Here is a 17,532-nt window from a genome sequence, read left to right as displayed (position 1 = left end):
AGTGGCGTCACCAGCGGCCCCGTGTGGTCCTGGCACTGGGGGGGGAATAGTGGTGTCACCAGCGGCCCCGTGTGGTCCTGGCACTGGGGGCAATAGTGGCATCACCAGCGGCCCCGTGTGGTCCTGGCACTGGGGGCAATAGTGGTGTCACCAGCGGCCACGTGTGGTCCTGGCACTGGGGGAATAGTGGCGTCACCAGCGGCCCTGGCAGTGGGAGCAATAGAGGTGTCATCAGCGGCCCCGTGTGGTCCTGGCACTGGGGGAATAGTTGTGTCAGCAGCAGCCCCATGTGGTCCTGGCAATGGGGACAATAGTGGCGTCACCAGTGGCCCCGTGCGGTCCTGGCACTGACTGGGGGAATAGTTGTCACCAGTGGCCTCGTGTGGTCCTGGCACTGGGGTGAATAGTGGCGTCACCAGTGGCCCCGTGCGGTCCTGGCACTGGGGGCAATAGTGGTGTCACCAGTGGCCCCGTGTGGTCCTGGCACTGGGGGGGAATAGTGGCGTCACCAGCGGCCCCGTCTGGTCCTGGCACTGGGGGCAATAGTGGCGTCACCAGTGTCCCCGTGTGGTCCTGGCACTGGGGGGAATAGTGGCATCACCAGCGGCCCCGTGTGGTCCTGGCACTGGGGGCAATAGTAGAGTCAGCAGCGGCCCCGTGTGATCCTGGCACTGGGGGCAATAGTAGAGTCAGCAGCGGCCCCGTGTGATCCTGGCACTGGGGGCAATAGTAGAGTCACCAGCGGCCCCGTGTGGTCCTGGCACTGGGGGGAATAGTGGCGTCACCAGCGGCCCCGTGTGATCCTGGCACTGGGGGGAATAGTGGCGTCACCAGCGGCCCCGTGTGATCCTGGCACTGGGGGGAATAGTGGCGTCACCAGCGGCCCCGTGTGGTCCTGGCACTGGGGGGAATAGTGGTGTCACCAGCGGCCCCGTGTGGTCCTGGCACTGGGGGGAATAGTGGCGTCACCAGCGGCCCCGTGTGGTCCTGGCACTGGGGGGAATAGTGGCGTCACCAGCGGCCCCGTGTGGTCCTGGCACTGGGGGGAATAGTGGCGTCACCAGCGGCCCCGTGTGGTCCTGGCACTGGGGGCAATAGTGGCGTCACCAGCGGCCTCGTGTGGTCCTGGCACTGGGGGCAATAGTGGCGTCACCAGCGGCCTCGTGTGGTCCTGGCACTGGGGGGAATAGTGGCGTCACCAGCGGCCCCGTGTGATCCTGGCACTGGGGGGAATAGTGGCGTCACCAGCGGCCCCGTGTGGTCCTGGCACTGGGGGCAATAGTGGCGTCACCAGCGGCCTCGTGTGGTCCTGGCACTGGGGGGGAATAGTGGAGTCACCAGCGGCCCCGTGTGATCCTGGCACTGGGGGGAATAGTGGCGTCACCAGCGGCCCCGTGTGGTCCTGGCACTGGGGGGAATAGTGGCGTCACCAGCGGCCCCGTGTGATCCTGGCACTGGGGGGAATAGTGGAGTCACCAGCGGCCCCGTGTGGTCCTGGCACTGGGGGGAATAGTGGAGTCACCAGCGGCCCCGTGTGGTCCTGGCACTGGGGGGAATAGTGGTGTCACCAGTGGCCCCGTGTGGTCCTGGCACTGGGGGGAATAGTGGAGTCACCAGCGGCCCCGTGTGGTCCTGGCACTGGGGGGAATAGTGGTGTCACCAGCGGCCCCGTGTGGTCCTGGCACTGGGGGGAATAGTGGAGTCACCAGCGGCCCCGTGTGGTCCTGGCACTGGGGGGAATAGTGGAGTCACCAGCGGCCCCGTGTGATCCTGGCACTGGGGGGAATAGTGGCGTCAGCAGCGGCAATGCGTGGTCCTGCCACTGGGGGCAGTGTTGGTTGTCACCGGCTCTCCTGCACTAGCGGCCATAGAGCTGGGAACAGGCAGACACGCCCACCAATGACGTCCCCGCAGACGGCTTCCTTGGTCGCGCACTGGTGACGTCACTCACGTGCGCGCGTCCCTGAAGTGACATGGCGGCTTCAGCACTGCTCAGAGGATACCTCAGCCGGTCGCTGCGGTCGTGGAGCCGAACCGGGGCTGTGATATCAGGGAGGAGCCTGAGCGGTGAGTCTGACGTCACCACTAACCAGCCTGATGTCATAGGTAGCTTTTAAAGGTTTTTTGTTTTTTTTTGACCAGAGCTGTGACACCCACGTGCTGCCCGTCACCACTGTGTCCTCTAATGTCCTCTCCAGGGAGACAGTGGGATCAGGCTTCACCTGCGGGTCCAGCACCGGAGAGGGTCACGTGACCGGAGCTGGATCGTCTTGAATCGCACAACTTTCTTGTTCACGTCACGTTGACAATGTCAATATCTCCTGCTGTCCACCTGTATGCTGGGGGCGATCATGTCATCTCTATGGGGAGACGAGGGTCAGCTGGACTCTGCTGATCTGCCCTGAGACTCAAAGGATCGGACATATTCACATCCAATATGTCCAAGCTTTGTTTTTTTTCCTCTTGTGTCAGAAAGCATTAGATGGACATTAATTCATAAGGCCTCCTTAAAGGGGTTATTCCCATTCTCATAAATGGGTATTGTCAGCTCTTGTAAATATAAACAATGTTGCAATTTTCTGCTTATTAAAATTGCGTCCGTTCTTGAGATATTAACACTTTTCCTTTTGTTTACAGCTCGTTGCCTTGGAGACCGACCACCACTTTTAGTCAGTGCTTACAAGCGCTTGTTTTGAAGCTCTGTTATCCTGGTTAGCTTCATTGCAGCGCTTAAAACCAAGAGAGCAGCGGTGGTCGGTCTCCTAGGTAACGAGCTGTAAACAAAAGAAAAGTGTTAATGTCTCGAACGGGTGCAAATTTTAACAAGCAGTAAATTGCAAAAGTGCTTGTTTTTTATAAGCTCTGTCCAACAGTACCCATCTATGAAGATGAAAATAACCCTTTAAGGGACAATGCAGCATTATGGGTAGTTAAAGGGGACATGGGGTGGCTAAAAATTGCAGACGGGTTGCAAGTGAGTGTGATTTTCGATATGGTTTGGCCTGGAATTGCTGCACATGGCCCAAGATCAGGTGTCGCAGCTCCAGCACAGTCATTTCTCTGCTCGACGTCGTCATCATAGGAATCTGTGTAAGTCCATAAGGCGGGCGATTTTTCACTCCGAGTCACTGGGGCTAAGAAGAATCCTTAGATCATGGTTTCCATCGTCGTCAGTGACCCCCAGCTCCCCTCACTGATCGTTCTCGGGGACGTAGTGAACGTCGGGTGCTTTGTGTAAGGGAGAGAAAAAGGCTGTTGGCAATAAAAGGGTTACAGTGCAATGTCACAGAGGACGCGGGTCCTGTATAGGAGGAGGACCGTAGGCCGTCTGACTGCGATCGGCAAACATTGCATCACCGACTGACCCCAGTCAGGACAAGATCAAGGGCGTTATCACCTAGTGAGTGGCACATGGCCTCCTGATCATTTTCAGGCTTTATACATTTAAGCCCATGATTTAAAGGTATCATTTCCTCTTAAATGGGTCAAACTGCAAAGTTCTCATAAAAACAGGCAACTTTACAACTTGTCATTAAAAATCCTCTCCAGTCTCGGGAACAAAGGGATTTTTTAATTTTATAGTTTACAACCTGTTGCTTAGGTTACCGGTCACCGCTGCAGTCTGTTAGCATTGATCGGTTTCCTATGAGAGGAGCACAGTGAATAAAAGGGCTTTTATGTAGAGGTTGTAAGTGGTGTTTAGAAGCTGCTTCGGTTCCCATGTGCTCCTCTGCTCTTAGCACACAGTTCAGATGAGCGGTGCAAGGGTGTTACTGCTCCGAACTGTCAGTCATCAACAGCGCAGTGTCCCCCTTCCCACCGGCAAACAGAAAGTCGGGAGTTTGAGGAGCGGCGCCGCCGCTCCTGAAGACAGAGGATGATGCAAGCCTTTAAAATGTCTGCATTCTAGACCTCCCCCTTTAAAGTAATTGGAAAAAAGCGCCACTCTTGTCCCTGGCTGTATGTGGTATTGCACCTGTTTTCTGCAGTACTACAGCCAAGAGAGGCGCTATTTCTTGATCTTTTGTAGCTTTGGTCAACCCCTTTATTTGCAAGCTCTGTGTTTGTCCCTGCCACCCCCCACCTAATCTGAAGCATATGGACACCTGGAATCACCATATTGAGGAGTATTAAAAGGGTTTTCTGGCTCCAATCACTTTCACATTGGGAAGGGAGCGGACCTGACTCCTAGCAGGTATGGGACACCATTCTAATGAACAGAATCGGTGTACGGACCCCACCAATTGCGCAGGCAACACATAATGATGTGACGTTAGCAGCACCGCTCACCTGCCGCTGCGGAGCTGAATTATCACTTTAAAAAGAGAATCTTGTTTAATCCAGAGACAATCTCTTTATATACCCCCCAAAATATGTTTGTGGCTTTCATGGCACTCTGGGATTTGTAGTTCTGCCACAGTTAAAAAGCCGCAAGTCCCTATAATCTTTGTTTGCCAGTCACTTGGAGCAGAGTGATATTTACCTATGTCATACCAATAAGATTAGTGAAGTCTTAGGTTTCTATGAGAAATCTGGAAACTGCACATGGCAGACTTTTTGCAAAATGTGTGTTGGGAATCCTCCGTGTTCTGTTGGTCGGAGGTATCAGTGTAAATGGTGGAGGTTATGACCAACAGAACAGAAGTCATCTGAAGTTTGGATGTCGGACATCAGTTTGCTGATGCTAAAGGGATCTGTTGTTTTTTTTTGTTTTTTTTTTTGGTGTTTGTTTCAGGTTGCATCTCCAGGTACCAGCCGTCTCCCTGGCATTCAGTGCCCACCTCCAGGAAGAGCCTCCCCACACTGAGTAGTGTAACATACCGAAGATATACCACACAGACCGCGGAGAACAAGGAGGAAGAGCCCGCGCTGCACACAATCATCTCCGACACTGAGAGCGTACAGGGTGAGCACACGGCTGTCACCGTCTCCAGTATAGTACTGCAATCTGACATTTTATATAGTTCTATGCATGCGGCCGGGCTCCAGTATGTCCTGATAGCACTCTGGGTGTTGTATCATGCAGATATATCAGAAATCTGCTTCTTTTGCAGAACTTCAATGCCCAGAATGCCCTGACGGCATGGTGAGAGTAGGGCCTTGCAAAAGGTCTGTGATCCCCAATCTGTGGCTCTTATATGCCATCATCCATTGGGGTCCGAGCATTAGTCCCACCGATCCTGATGCTTCACTGTATCCCCTTGTACAGCAGATTGAGGCTTGGATGTTATTATCAAGGGGCCACAGTGCTAAACCAGCTCTTCATTATCACAGTAGGTGGTGGTCCTAGTAGTTGGACCCCCACCAATCTAATATATAAAGCTCAAGTGTGTGTATGAATGTATGTCTGGGATAGGCATCCGCACCATCGCAGCTACAGCCACAAAATTTGGCACAGTCACACGTCTGGACCCCGAGAGCATCATAGGCTATGTTGTGAGGTGAAATTTTAACCCCGCGTGTTCCAATTCACAAAACAATTTTGCCCCTATCTACATAATGGGGAAAAAGTGAAAGGAAAAGTGTTGGAGGCAAATTGACAGCTGCCAGATGTGAACAAGGGGGACTTAAAGAATGAGAGCGATAGCGCCAAAGACTATATACCGTACAGTTGCTAAGGTGGGGCCCTGACATGGGATACTCACCACCCACGGGGATATGAACACACACACAAAATGCGCCACACACTACCACGTGCTTCAACACATATACCACCCTCAGCACACATTTCACCAACCTTGCCACATAAAAGTCGAAACACAAAACTCGCCACGCTGTCCTAGAGCTGTTTAACAGGTGAAACATGAGCTGTGATTGGTCACTATCAGCAACAGTTTTCCTTGTAGACTTGTGGTAACTGAGGCCCATTATTCTTATCATTTCTATGGTGTGATCGTCTATTAGATACACGGCTCAGCAGACAGTATCACACAGAATAGGATTAGATACACGGCTGAGCAGTCAGTAACACACATGATAGGATTAGGTACACGGCTCAGCAGTCAGTATCACACAGGATAGGATTAGATACACGGCTCAGCAGTCAGTATCACACAGGATAGGATTAGATACACAGCTCAGCACACCGTATCACACAGGAGAGGATTAGATACACGGCTGAGCAGTCAGTAACACACATGATAGGATTAGGTACACGGCTCAGCAGTCAGTATCACACAGGATAGGATTAGATACACGGCTCAGCAGTCAGTATCACACAGGATAGGATTAGATACACAGCTCAGCACACAGTATCACACAGGAGAGGATTAGATACACGGCTGAGCAGTCAGTAACACACATGATAGGATTAGGTACACGGCTCAGCAGTCAGTATCACACAGGATAGGATTAGATACACGGCTGAGAAGTCAGTATCACACAGAATAGTATTAGATACACGGCTGAGAAGTCAGTATCACACAGAATAGTATTAGATACACGGCTCAGCAGTCAGTATCACACAGGATAGGATTAGATACACAGCTCAGCACACAGTATCACACAGGAGAGGATTAGATACACGGATCAGCAGTCAGTATCACACAGGAGGGGATTAGATACACGGCTGAGCAGTCAGTATCACAGGAGAGGATAAGATACACGGCTGAGCAGTCAGTATCACACAGGAGAGGATTAGATACACGGATCAGCAGTCAGTATCACACAGGAGGGGATTAGATACACGGCTGAGCAGTCAGTATCACAGGAGAGGATAAGATACACGGCTCAGCAGTCAGTATCACACAGGATAGGATTAGATACACAGCTCAGCAGTCAGTATCACACAGGATAGGATTAGATACACAGCTCAGCAGTCAGTATCACACAGGATAGGATTAGATACACGGTTGAGCAGTCAGTATCACACAGGATAGGATTAGATACACGGTTGAGCAGTCAGTATCACACAGGATAGGATTAGATACACGGTTGAGCAGTCAATAACACACATGATAGGATTAGGTACACGGCTGAGCAGTCGGTATCACACAGGATAGGATTAGATACACGGCTCAGCAGTCAGTATCACACAGGATAGGATTAGATACACAGCTCAGCAGACAGGATCACACAGGATAGGATTAGATACACGGCTCAGCAGACAGTATCACACAGGAGAGGATACTTGGGTAATCGTTTAGTTAATTTGTGTTGCAAATCTGTAGTGTTGAATATATGATGTGAAATGTTTTTATGTGCAATATCATCATTATAATTTGTTATAAATAACCACAGTTGGTTACTATGCCCAGGCAACGCCGAGCTCGTCATCTATTCCCTGATATTATCACTTTATAAAATGGAAATGCAAGAGTGGGATTCACCATAACCCTTCTAACTGGTTACTTGCCTTCCTTGAGGGTTTGTAGATGCAAGTATTTTATTTCCACAATTTTCCGATAATCCAGAACATCCAATAATTCAGGAACCTGTAATATTGTGCTAAAGTAAGATGACAACGTGCAGAGAAAATCACAGATCGTCTGTAAATGTCTCGCAGGTGTCGCCTCGAAGCACGAATTTCAGGCCGAAACAAAGAAGCTCCTGGACATTGTCGCTCGCTCATTATACTCGGAAAAAGAGGTGAGAGCGTCAATTTATATGTTTTATCTTCATCAATGAGCAAACAGATGGGAAAGACACATCTGTAAACCAGAGAGATAACCGCCGTCTCGGCAATGGAGAAATGTGGCTTCAGATGAGCTCGGTCTATTGTTGATATATGTCTGATGCCGTGTGTCACCAGGTGTTCATCCGGGAACTGATCTCAAATGGTAGCGATGCCCTGGAGAAGCTGCGGCACAAGCTCTTGTCTCAGGGGTCCGGAATGCCGGAAATGGAGATCCACCTTCACACGGATAGCGAGAAGGGCACGGTCACCATACAGGTAAGGCGTCCACTACCATCTCCCTCTTATCAAATTCTGTACTTTGGACATAAGTACCCCCTTTGACCTCCATTGATAAGTGGTGTAAACGCTGGATCAAGATCTGGGGTGTGACATGACCGCTGCTTACCCAGCTCCGTCCTGTCCTGCGCTGTTGATGGAAGTAGTTAGCACAAGTACAGGTACAGGCAGCAAAATCTCCTGCATCTGCACCAGCGCTAAATAAGACGGAGGAGAATGGGGGGCGGCCAGGCGCATACCACCTGTCCCTAACTGTGACATCATTCATGTAGGACACCGGAGTGGGAATGACCCAGGAAGAGCTCATCTCTAATCTGGGCACCATCGCACGGTCGGGATCCAAGGTAATCCTGCAGACCAGGTCATTTTCAGGCTCTTCGTACACACCGTCACTTCTGTCTGTGATTTGCTTTTCTTTTTCCCTCAGGCCTTCCTCGACGCTCTGCAGAACCAGGCTGACAGCTCTGGGAAGATCATAGGTCAGTTCGGTGTCGGCTTCTACTCCGCGTTTATGGTGGCTGACAAAGTGGTTGTCTACTCTCAGGCCTCAGAGCCTGGCAGCTCCGGATATTGCTGGACTTCTGATGGGTCAGTACAGAATTGAGAACGCTCTGACCATCCTTTATGTGCACCAACTTATAATATAGCGCTGTATAATACTCCGGGCACATGGTTTGGGATTCACTACATTTGCTTCTTTCCTCCATAGATCTGGAGTGTTTGAGTTGGCAGAGGCCGATGGTGTGAGGCCGGGGACAAAAGTTATCATTTATCTTAAAGACGACTGTAAGGAGTTCGCCAGTGAGGACAGAGTAAGAGGTGAGTCCCGATGGCTGCACCCCTGCTGTCGTAGAGCTCATTTGTATATTAATTGTCCTAAAATGAATGGGCTTTGGGATTTTTATTGGATACATTTATTTTGGAAACTTACTGAGGTCTGTGCTGTTCAGTTGCCATTAGCATTTATGACATGTACGTAATTTAACCCTTTTCTGACATAGGATGTATTAGCATATTCTATGTCAGGTGCAGGTGTACAGAGCGGGCTCGGGAGCTGACACCTGCTTCCTTCAGCGATCGGCGCCAGCTCTGGTCGCTGCCTTACCATTTAAATGCTGACAGGAGCATTAAAGTGGCGTTTGCTGACTCTGACCTAAATTTACATCAGTCAGGGTGCCGGGTGTAAGGAGCTAGCGCCGATCGCTGCCGTTCAACCACTTAGATTCTGTTGTTAATCACTGGCATCGGCATTTAAATGGCCTGTTTGCCGGTTTGCACATTCACTGGCTCCCATCGGCCTCCCTACGACTCTAAAGCCTGAGGTCAATGGGTTCCCGTGGCTACTGCGGGCCATGTGGATGCCATGTTGGTCCTCCTATGAAGTATATAGTGTAAGCAATCAAATACTGCAGATTCAAGTCCAAGAAAAGTGGTTAAAGAAAATAGATGGTTAACGCTAAATTTTCTAAATTCCAAAAATAAAGATGAAATAAAATAACCTTATTTTTAGTTTTGTTTTGTCTGATCTGTAAATCTATAGAATTAATAAAAATCTGTTAAACGCCAATAAAAAAAATCGAGATGCCGGAATTCTTCTGCACAAAAGCGCAAACATTTCTTCTGATGTTTCAGAGGTGGTGACGAAATACAGCAACTTTGTCAGCTTCCCCCTGTACCTTAACGGAAAGAGGATCAACACCCTGCAGGTAGGAGGTGAGCCCTCCACTCCCCCGTATTCGGGATTCCTCTCCCCTCTCTGACTTTCTATAGGGTCTCTCTTCAGGCTCTCTGGATGATGGACCCCAAAGAGATCGGAGAATGGCAGCATGAGGAGTTCTACCGGTTTATTGCCCAGGCGTATGATAAACCGCGCTACATGCTTCACTACAAAGCGGACGCCCCTCTGAATATTCGGAGCATCTTCTATGTGCCGGAGATGGTGAGCCATCCGTGACCTGATGTAATGATGATTGGCCATGGCCGGGGGTCGGTGCATAGATTGGGAGTAGTGCGCGCCGGCCACTGCTTGCTGTAATGGATGCGGTGTGATCTTTTATGCAGAAACCTTCTATGTTTGACGTCAGCCGGGAGCTGGGGTCCAGCGTGGCCCTGTACAGCCGCAAGGTCCTCATCCAGACCAAGGCCGCAGATGTGTTGCCCAAGTGGCTGCGCTTCCTGCGAGGTGAGCACTTCATACATGCTTTCCACCCCTTTTCTCACATTCAACTTTTACAGTCCGTGTACAGACCACCATGTTCGGACCGGCCACGGGTCTCCAAACCCGGACACAAACACATGAGGCTGTTGAATATGGGTCAGAAGACCCGTGGCCTGTCCACACAGACCGTAGCAGCCAATTGTATGTAACTGACTTTAAAGGGGTTTCAGTATATGGGGACATTTTTTTTTAATTATTCTTGCTCAAAAGTTTATATTTGGGGCTAAAAATCATTTTTGCAACTGGGTTTCTTTAAAAATATTACACCATTTTCTTTCTAAAGCTTCTGGGATGCAATGAGTTAACTGAGAATCCATCAGAGAGCTCGTTCTGACAAAGGAGTTTATAACTCTTATCTTTCCTTTTTTCTCAGCTCCTCTCAGCTGATTTATGACAAAGAAAAGCAGGAAAGAAAAAGAACCTGCAAAACAGATTAACATATTTGATGAAACCCGATGGCAATGTTTTTTTTAACTCCAAATACATTCATTTAAGTTGAAAAGAAAAAATATTCCCAAAGATGGACAGCACCAAAGTTGCTTCGCCAGCACAGGGATCGGCAATCTGACTCTCCAGATGTTGATAAACTACAACTCCCATCATACTCTGACAGTTCTGTGTTTCTGCTCTCTGCAGGGGTTGTTGACAGCGAGGATATTCCCTTGAATCTCAGCAGAGAATTGCTGCAGGAAAGTTCCCTCATAAGGTGAGAAATAGCTGACAGCGGGATTTTACACACATCGGCCGTAAGCGCATCGTTCATCCCACCCGTCGGCCCACCTGTCACATGATCACGGGATGCCGATGGGTGTCATGATAAGCTGGGGGGTCTGCTGAAGACCCTCGTGCTTGTTATTGTGTCAGAAAATAGCAGCTACAAGTCTCCTAGGGGGTCTATTAAGTGAAGTAATTGGGAAAAAAAAAAGTTTTTTTGTTTTTTTTAAACAAAAGTTAAAATCACCCGCCTTTTGCTCCATTGAAAGTAAAACACTTAAAACAATAAAATAGATGCACATATTTAGCATCGCTGCATTCAGAAATGTCCGTTCTATCAAAATAAAGTAAATTAATCCAATCGATAAATGGCGTAACGATCAAAACGCCAGAATCAAGTTGTTTTTTGGCTGCCGCAACACTGCAATAAAATGAAATAAGAGGCGATCAAAACATAGTATCTACCCGAAAATGGTATGAATAAAAATGTCAGCTCTGGGCGCAAAAAATAAGCCCTCACTCTGCCCCAGATCCCGAAAAATGGAAATGTTATAGGCCTAAGAAATTTGAGACAACAGCTAAAAAAAAACCAAACCCTTTTCCGTCAAATTTCCTAACACTTAAATAAAAAATAAACTATCCATGTTTGGTATCTGCGCACTCATACTGAGCTCTTCTGATGTACTGAAGGAACGTTTGTAACTCTTTTATCTGTCTTTCTCTGAGCTCCTCTCAGCTGATTTATGGCCACAGACCACAATAAAGTTGAATGTGCAGGAAAACAAGGAAACCTGTAAAAGCAAAACGGTGCACAATGTTTAATGAAACCTAATTGCAAAAATGTTTATCTCCCCCCGCCCCCGACTGAATTGTACAGCGCAGCTTTTTTGAAAACTACAGCATGTCACTTCTTTTTGCAGCATTTCGTCACCCATAGAAGGCAATGAGTAAGTGCAAAAAAGCAGCAAAGCCACTGCTATCAGTTTTGGCAGCAGTTCGATTAAAAAAATGCAAATACAGCAGGATGTGAAAGCCATTTTTTTTTGTGATTTTCCTAAGTTTAAACCATAATTTCTTGGTGTCCTTACATGAGCATCGATGTTAGTATTAGGAGTATTGGTGATATTTGTAAAAGTAAACAATGCCCGACCAAGGTGTAAACGTAAACAATGACTAATCAACTCAATGCAAGCCAGCAAAGTCACGTCCACAGTGGCCGTCAACACGCCGTGTACATGTCAGGTGAATACCCACCCAATGACATCAATAGACATGGTGTTTATTAGACAACCACCAGGAACATAACCCAGCTGCAAATCCCAGTTCAGGACACTTCACATGAATCTCCCTTGAAAAAGCATTCACGCGAAACACGTTTCCTCTTTATTAGACTTTTACATTGTATATTGTTTATAAATATATATTTAAAAAATAAATTCTCTAATAAACTTGCAAGTTTTTTAAATTGTTGCCTGAGGACTTGTGGTTTCTCCATCTTTTGGTGGTAGCGCAAGTTTCTTTATCGCTTCATTGGGGGACACAGGTTACCATGGTGTATGTAGCACAAGTTTTCAATGTGTGAAAGTAAACCATGCCCTACCAACTCAATGCCCGCCCTATGTGATGAGTAAACAATACCCGACCAATAAAACTCGCCACTTCTCCTTTCACATACGCCTAACAACTTGTATTGTTCATGCTTGCAAGGTGGAGTCAAAGCTGTACTTTGGTATCCTGAAAAAACTAGCAAAAAAATACAGCAAGAAAACAGCAAAATGGGAGCAAAATCTGTGTTTTGGCTGCAGGTTTTTTTTTTTTTTTTTTACTGCTGCAGAAAAAAGGCTACATATGAACATTGCCTTAGAATCATCCAAGAACCTCACAGAACAGAAGAAGAAATCCTCACTGTGTCTTTCGAACTTCACCAGAGATAACCTAGAGGACTAGAGGAGTGGTTCCCATTTTGTGGCTCTCCTGTTGATGGAAAACTTCAACTCCCATCGTGCCCTGATAGTAGTTTGCTCTCATGGCATGATATGAGTTGTAGTTCTGCAGCTGCTGGAGATCCACAGGTGGGGGAACACCGTCCTAGGGCAAGTTTCCAAATGCTGTCCGTATCCGACCTCCTGCGCTCTTCTGTGTTGTCTGTGCTCGTACAGAATTTGGGATTAATAAACGAGTATTGTTTTAATTCCTTTTTTAATCAGGAAACTACGTGATGTGCTGCAGAGACGACTCATCAGATTTTTCCTCGATCAAAGCAAGAAGGATTCAGAGAAATACAAGAAATTCTTTGAGGACTATGGGCTTTTCATTCGAGAAGGGATTGTGACCACCCAAGAGCAGGATGTGAAGGTGCGGGGTCTCGTGTGTGCAGTGCAGTCATGGCAAAGTATCAGGAGCTGCTGACATCTGGGTCGATGGGCGCTGCACAGGGCACATGAACCTGCTCCATGTTGGGTTTTTGACCGTTCCTCTTAAGGTTTCCATGTGTTGGTTACACAACTTTCCCATCCATCATTACAGGAGGACATTGGGAAACTGCTACGTTTTGAGTCGTCCTCCCTGCCGGCAGGAGAACAGACCAGCCTTGCCGAGTACGCCACTCGCATGCCAGCGGGATCCCGCAACATCTACTACTTGTGCGCACCCAACCGCCACCTTGCGGAGCACAGCCCTTACTATGAGGCCATGAAACAGAAGCAGACAGAGGTGCTGCTCTTCCCCCCCCCCCCCCCCCCATTTTGTATACTCTTCTGCGCCCCTTTTCTCACCCTGACCTCCCCGTCGGCTTTGTCTCTCCAGGTTCTCTTCTGCTACGAGCAGTTTGATGAGCTAACACTGCTGCACTTGCGGGAGTTTGAGAAGAAGAAGCTGATCTCGGTGGAGACGGACATCGTGGTCGATCATTACAAGGAGGAGAAGTTTGAGGACAGCCGTGCAGGTAGCAGTCATTTGATTTCTGGCCGGTTGGGGTGAGGGGATGACTTTGACTTAACAGTCTCACGTCTCCTTCAGCTTCTGATAAACTGGGCGAGAAGGAGTCCGAGGATCTCATGGCCTGGATGAGGAACGGTTTGGGGACTCGAGTGACCAATATCAAGGTATATCCACACCCCGAGTATAGAAAGTCATCCTTATAGCCTGCACGGGATTAGTAATGCTTTTCTTCATGTAGGTCACACCACGTCTGGACACTCATCCGGCCATGATTACTGTGTTGGAGATGGGGGCGGCCAGACATTTCCTGCGCACACAGCAGCTTGCCAAAACAAATGAAGAACGAGCTCAGCTCCTGCAGCCCACCCTGGAGATCAACACTGGGTGGGTGTCTACATTCATAAGACCTAACAGACAGTACCTGACTAATTGGATCTGCCCTTGGTGCTTGGGGGCACTACTGGTGAGATCTTGCAGGTTTTAGTAGGAGCATGGTAGTGGTGGCTTGGGGACAGGTCAACCACTCCATCCGACACGCAGCATTGTGCTTGGTGATGTACAGCTGCATGCAGCTGCTCGGCCATGAAGCTCCCGGCGGAGGCTCAGTGTTTGTGCTGATGTTACTGGAGGAGGTCTGTTCTCTGCAGTTATGGGGTCAGAAGAGTGTTAGTGACTTTTCTGCAGTTCTCACTTGACCCCCCACTCTGTAACATTACGGGGTCTCCACTTCGTGGCTGAGTTGCTGCGCTTCCTTACGCTTCTCAATAATATCACTCACAGGTGTTGGAAGATTTAGGAGGGAAGAAATGTCATGGACGGACTTGTTACACTGGTGGCTTCTATAAGGATCATGCTGGTATCAGTTAACTCTTATATATCGGGGGGGGGGGAGAGTATTCACTGGGGGGAGTGGCTGGAGGTTATACATGGGAAGGAGTGGCCGTATGTTATACACTAGGAGGAAGGAGAGGCAGCATGTTATACACTGGGGGGAAGGGGGCGAATGGCTGGATGTTATGCATTGGGGCAATGGGACTAAGTGATTCAATGATTAAGACGTGTGTCCTAATACATTTGTCCATACGTTGCATATGGCTATGATATTGTTAGTTCGGGCCACAATTTGCAGACAGACTAGGAATTGCGCTCGTTATGCAGATGAGCAGATGCAGCTATAACACCATTGTGTAAAATCCCATTTATGTTGGTTCTCTATTACTGCGCCCCCTAGTGGCAGAACATTTTCTTTTATACAGACTCATTCCAGAAATACTTTTTATTCCTCAGTAACAGGCTGTGATTTCTCGGGTCGAGTATTAGTCGCTTGTGTAACTCAGCTCCATCTAGATTTAAAGGGACATGATCATTTATGAGATCTCCAATACAGCAGAAATCCGTGCCACTGCCTACTGTTTGTGAACCCCTTGATCTGACATTATTATAGGCATCCTCTTATTAAGAAACTCGAACAGCTGAAGGACACAGACCAAGATCTGGCCAAATTACTTCTCGATCAGGTAAGACACAAGCTGGAGCCATAGTGGAGCGCTATACGCGGCACAGACTTTTACTTCATGCACTTTAATTCTTTATGGGTTTATAAACCTAAGCACAGATTATTAATGCCAAGCACAATATAATTGCATAAGTAATGGCGTCCTAATATATCATACTATTTATTCATGTGGAAACTGAAGTGAGCGGTAATGACCAATGTGATCAGGTATTGTTGGCACATCATGGCCGCCGGGTGTAAACGCCGACACTTGTCCTAAAATCTGTCTTGTTTTACACAGATCTATGAGAACGCCATGATCGCCGCCGGACTGAACGACGACCCGCGGCCCATGGTAGGGCGTCTCAACGAGTTGTTAACAAAAGCCCTGGAGAAGCATTGATCACGTCCACCATCATCATTCTCCTGTAAGATCTGCTCCCGGGAGCGATGGACCCCACACCCTGGATGCAAAGTGGCGTTTTGGGATCCTAGACAAGCTGTATCCGTCTGACACAGCCGCCATGTTTCCTATGGAAAGAGAGACTGAAAAGATACAATCTGGATGTATTTATTGGACAGTCCCCGCACCTCGACCGCAGGATTCCCCAGTGTTCGGCCGTGAAGTAACGCTCCTTCATTGTTGTATATGTTATACGTGTAACCAAGAGATATTAAAGATGTCACTAATTTGTATAATGTCACTGTGTTCTTTTATTTGTCTATTTTTCATACTTGTCGACTGTCGTTACCTAGCCAGCACCCGAGAGTAGCTCAGGATTCCTGCTCTTTCTTGTTTTTTAGCACACAAAGGCTATCATCAGCAATATGGAGGATATTACACATTAGTAGTAAGCAGTGTATATGTGACTCCAGCTCTGAAGTGAAGTAAGACTTACTATAGAGCTCACTGCGATCTTTCTATGTCTCTCTTTCCTCGCCCTCCCCTCGAATATAACATGATCTTGCAGTCAAGACAGGTTTAAGGTGTTTTTTTTTTCAGAATGGATGACAAGTTCAAGGGGGAGAGGAAGAAGTGGCTCATAAGTGAGGAAGGAAGTGGATTTCTCTGATAAGACATATTATAAAGTTGCTTATATTCGCCTGTACTGTTAATTTGTGCAAAGTTTGTACAGTTCCCTGTTAAGAGGCTGAAATGGGGAAAGATGCCCCTTGTAAAGCTCATCATCATGCCAGGCAACATGATTGCGGAATGGCAATGTCATGGCAGCTGGGGGCTGCTGAAGACCTCCGGGTTTGCCATGTTTGTGCACCTATGAAGCTGCTCATCCTGTGGCCATAAGCGATCGTTACTTCCATAATACACTGTAATATCACTGTATAGCCGTGTATCGTACAAGTGATCTTGGGCAAAGTCCCCTAGTGGGACTAAATAAAAATGTAACCCCTTAGTGACGGTGCCAAATTTTTGAAATCTGACTAGTGTCCCTTTATGTGGTAATAACTCTGGAACACTTCAACATATTCCATTGATTTTGAGACTGTTTTTCATGACACATTATACCAGGGGTCCTCAAACTTTTTAAACAGGGGGCCTGATTACGGTCCCTCGGACCGTTGGAGGGCCGGAATATAGTTTAAAAAAAATTATGAATAAATTCCTGTGCACACAATAGGCAGCACAGGTCCCCATTAGGCAGGTAGATGTCCCCATTAGGCAGATAAATGTCCCCAATAGGCAGCACAGGTCCCCATTAGGCAGGTAAATGTCCTCATTAGGCAGCACAGGTCCTCATTAGGCAGCACAGGTCCCCATTAGGCAGCACAGGTCCCCAATAGGCAGGTAAATGTCCCCATTAGGCAGCACAGGTCCCCAATAGGCAGGTAAATGTCCCCATTAGGCAGCACAGGTCCCCATTAGGCAGGTAACTGTCCCCATTAGGCAGGTAAATGTCCCCATTAGGCAGCACAGGTCCCCAATTGGCAGGTAAATGTCCCCATTAGGCAGTAAATGACCCCATTAGGCAGGTAAATGTCCCCATTAGGCGGCACAGGTCCCTATTAGGCGGCACAGGTCCCCAATAGGCAGGTAAATGTCCCCATTAGGCAGCACAGGTCCCCACTAGGCAGGTAAATGCCCCCATTAGGCAGCACAGGTCCCCAATAGGCAGGTAAATGTCCCCATTAGGCAGCACAGGTCCCCATTAGGTAGGTAAATGTCCCCATTAGGTAGGTAAATGTCCCCATTAGGCAGCACAGGTCCCCACTAGGCAGGTAAATGTCCCCATTAGG

The 17,532-nt window shown here is 48.2% G+C and overlaps 1 protein-coding gene across 1 annotated transcript; it reads left to right on the top strand.

The window, feature by feature from the left end:
- Positions 1-1,911: 1,911 nt before the first annotated feature.
- On the top strand, positions 1,912-15,983 carry TRAP1 (TNF receptor associated protein 1). The gene is made up of 18 exons (XM_073553520.1): positions 1,912-2,067; positions 4,736-4,906; positions 7,505-7,587; positions 7,751-7,891; positions 8,185-8,256; positions 8,340-8,500; positions 8,622-8,731; positions 9,545-9,618; positions 9,696-9,851; positions 9,974-10,094; positions 10,767-10,836; positions 13,052-13,199; positions 13,371-13,556; positions 13,650-13,788; positions 13,863-13,948; positions 14,023-14,168; positions 15,229-15,301; positions 15,581-15,983. The coding sequence occupies exons 1-18, from the start codon at positions 1,974-1,976 to the stop codon at positions 15,680-15,682; spliced, it is 2,133 nt and encodes a 710-aa protein (XP_073409621.1). The 5' UTR covers positions 1,912-1,973; the 3' UTR covers positions 15,683-15,983.
- Positions 15,984-17,532: the final 1,549 nt, after the last annotated feature.

The sequence above is a fragment of the Dendrobates tinctorius genome, unplaced genomic scaffold (assembly GCF_039654945.1).
Source record: "Dendrobates tinctorius isolate UK_male_01 unplaced genomic scaffold, ASM3965494v1 ptg000202l, whole genome shotgun sequence".
NCBI lineage: Eukaryota > Metazoa > Chordata > Amphibia > Anura > Dendrobatidae > Dendrobates > Dendrobates tinctorius.
This window is presented reverse-complemented; position numbering and strand designations above follow the sequence as displayed.

Excerpts from the sequence above, each read along its gene's own strand:
- TRAP1 (XM_073553520.1), top strand. The coding sequence starts at position 1,974 with ATGGCGGCTTCAGCACTGCTCAGAGGATACCTCAGCCGGTCGCTGCGG. Across the intron at positions 2,068-4,735 it reads ATCAGGGAGGAGCCTGAGCG|GTTGCATCTCCAGGTACCAG; the intron begins GTGAGTCTGACG and ends TGTTTGTTTCAG. Across the intron at positions 4,907-7,504 it reads CGACACTGAGAGCGTACAGG|GTGTCGCCTCGAAGCACGAA; the intron begins GTGAGCACACGG and ends AATGTCTCGCAG.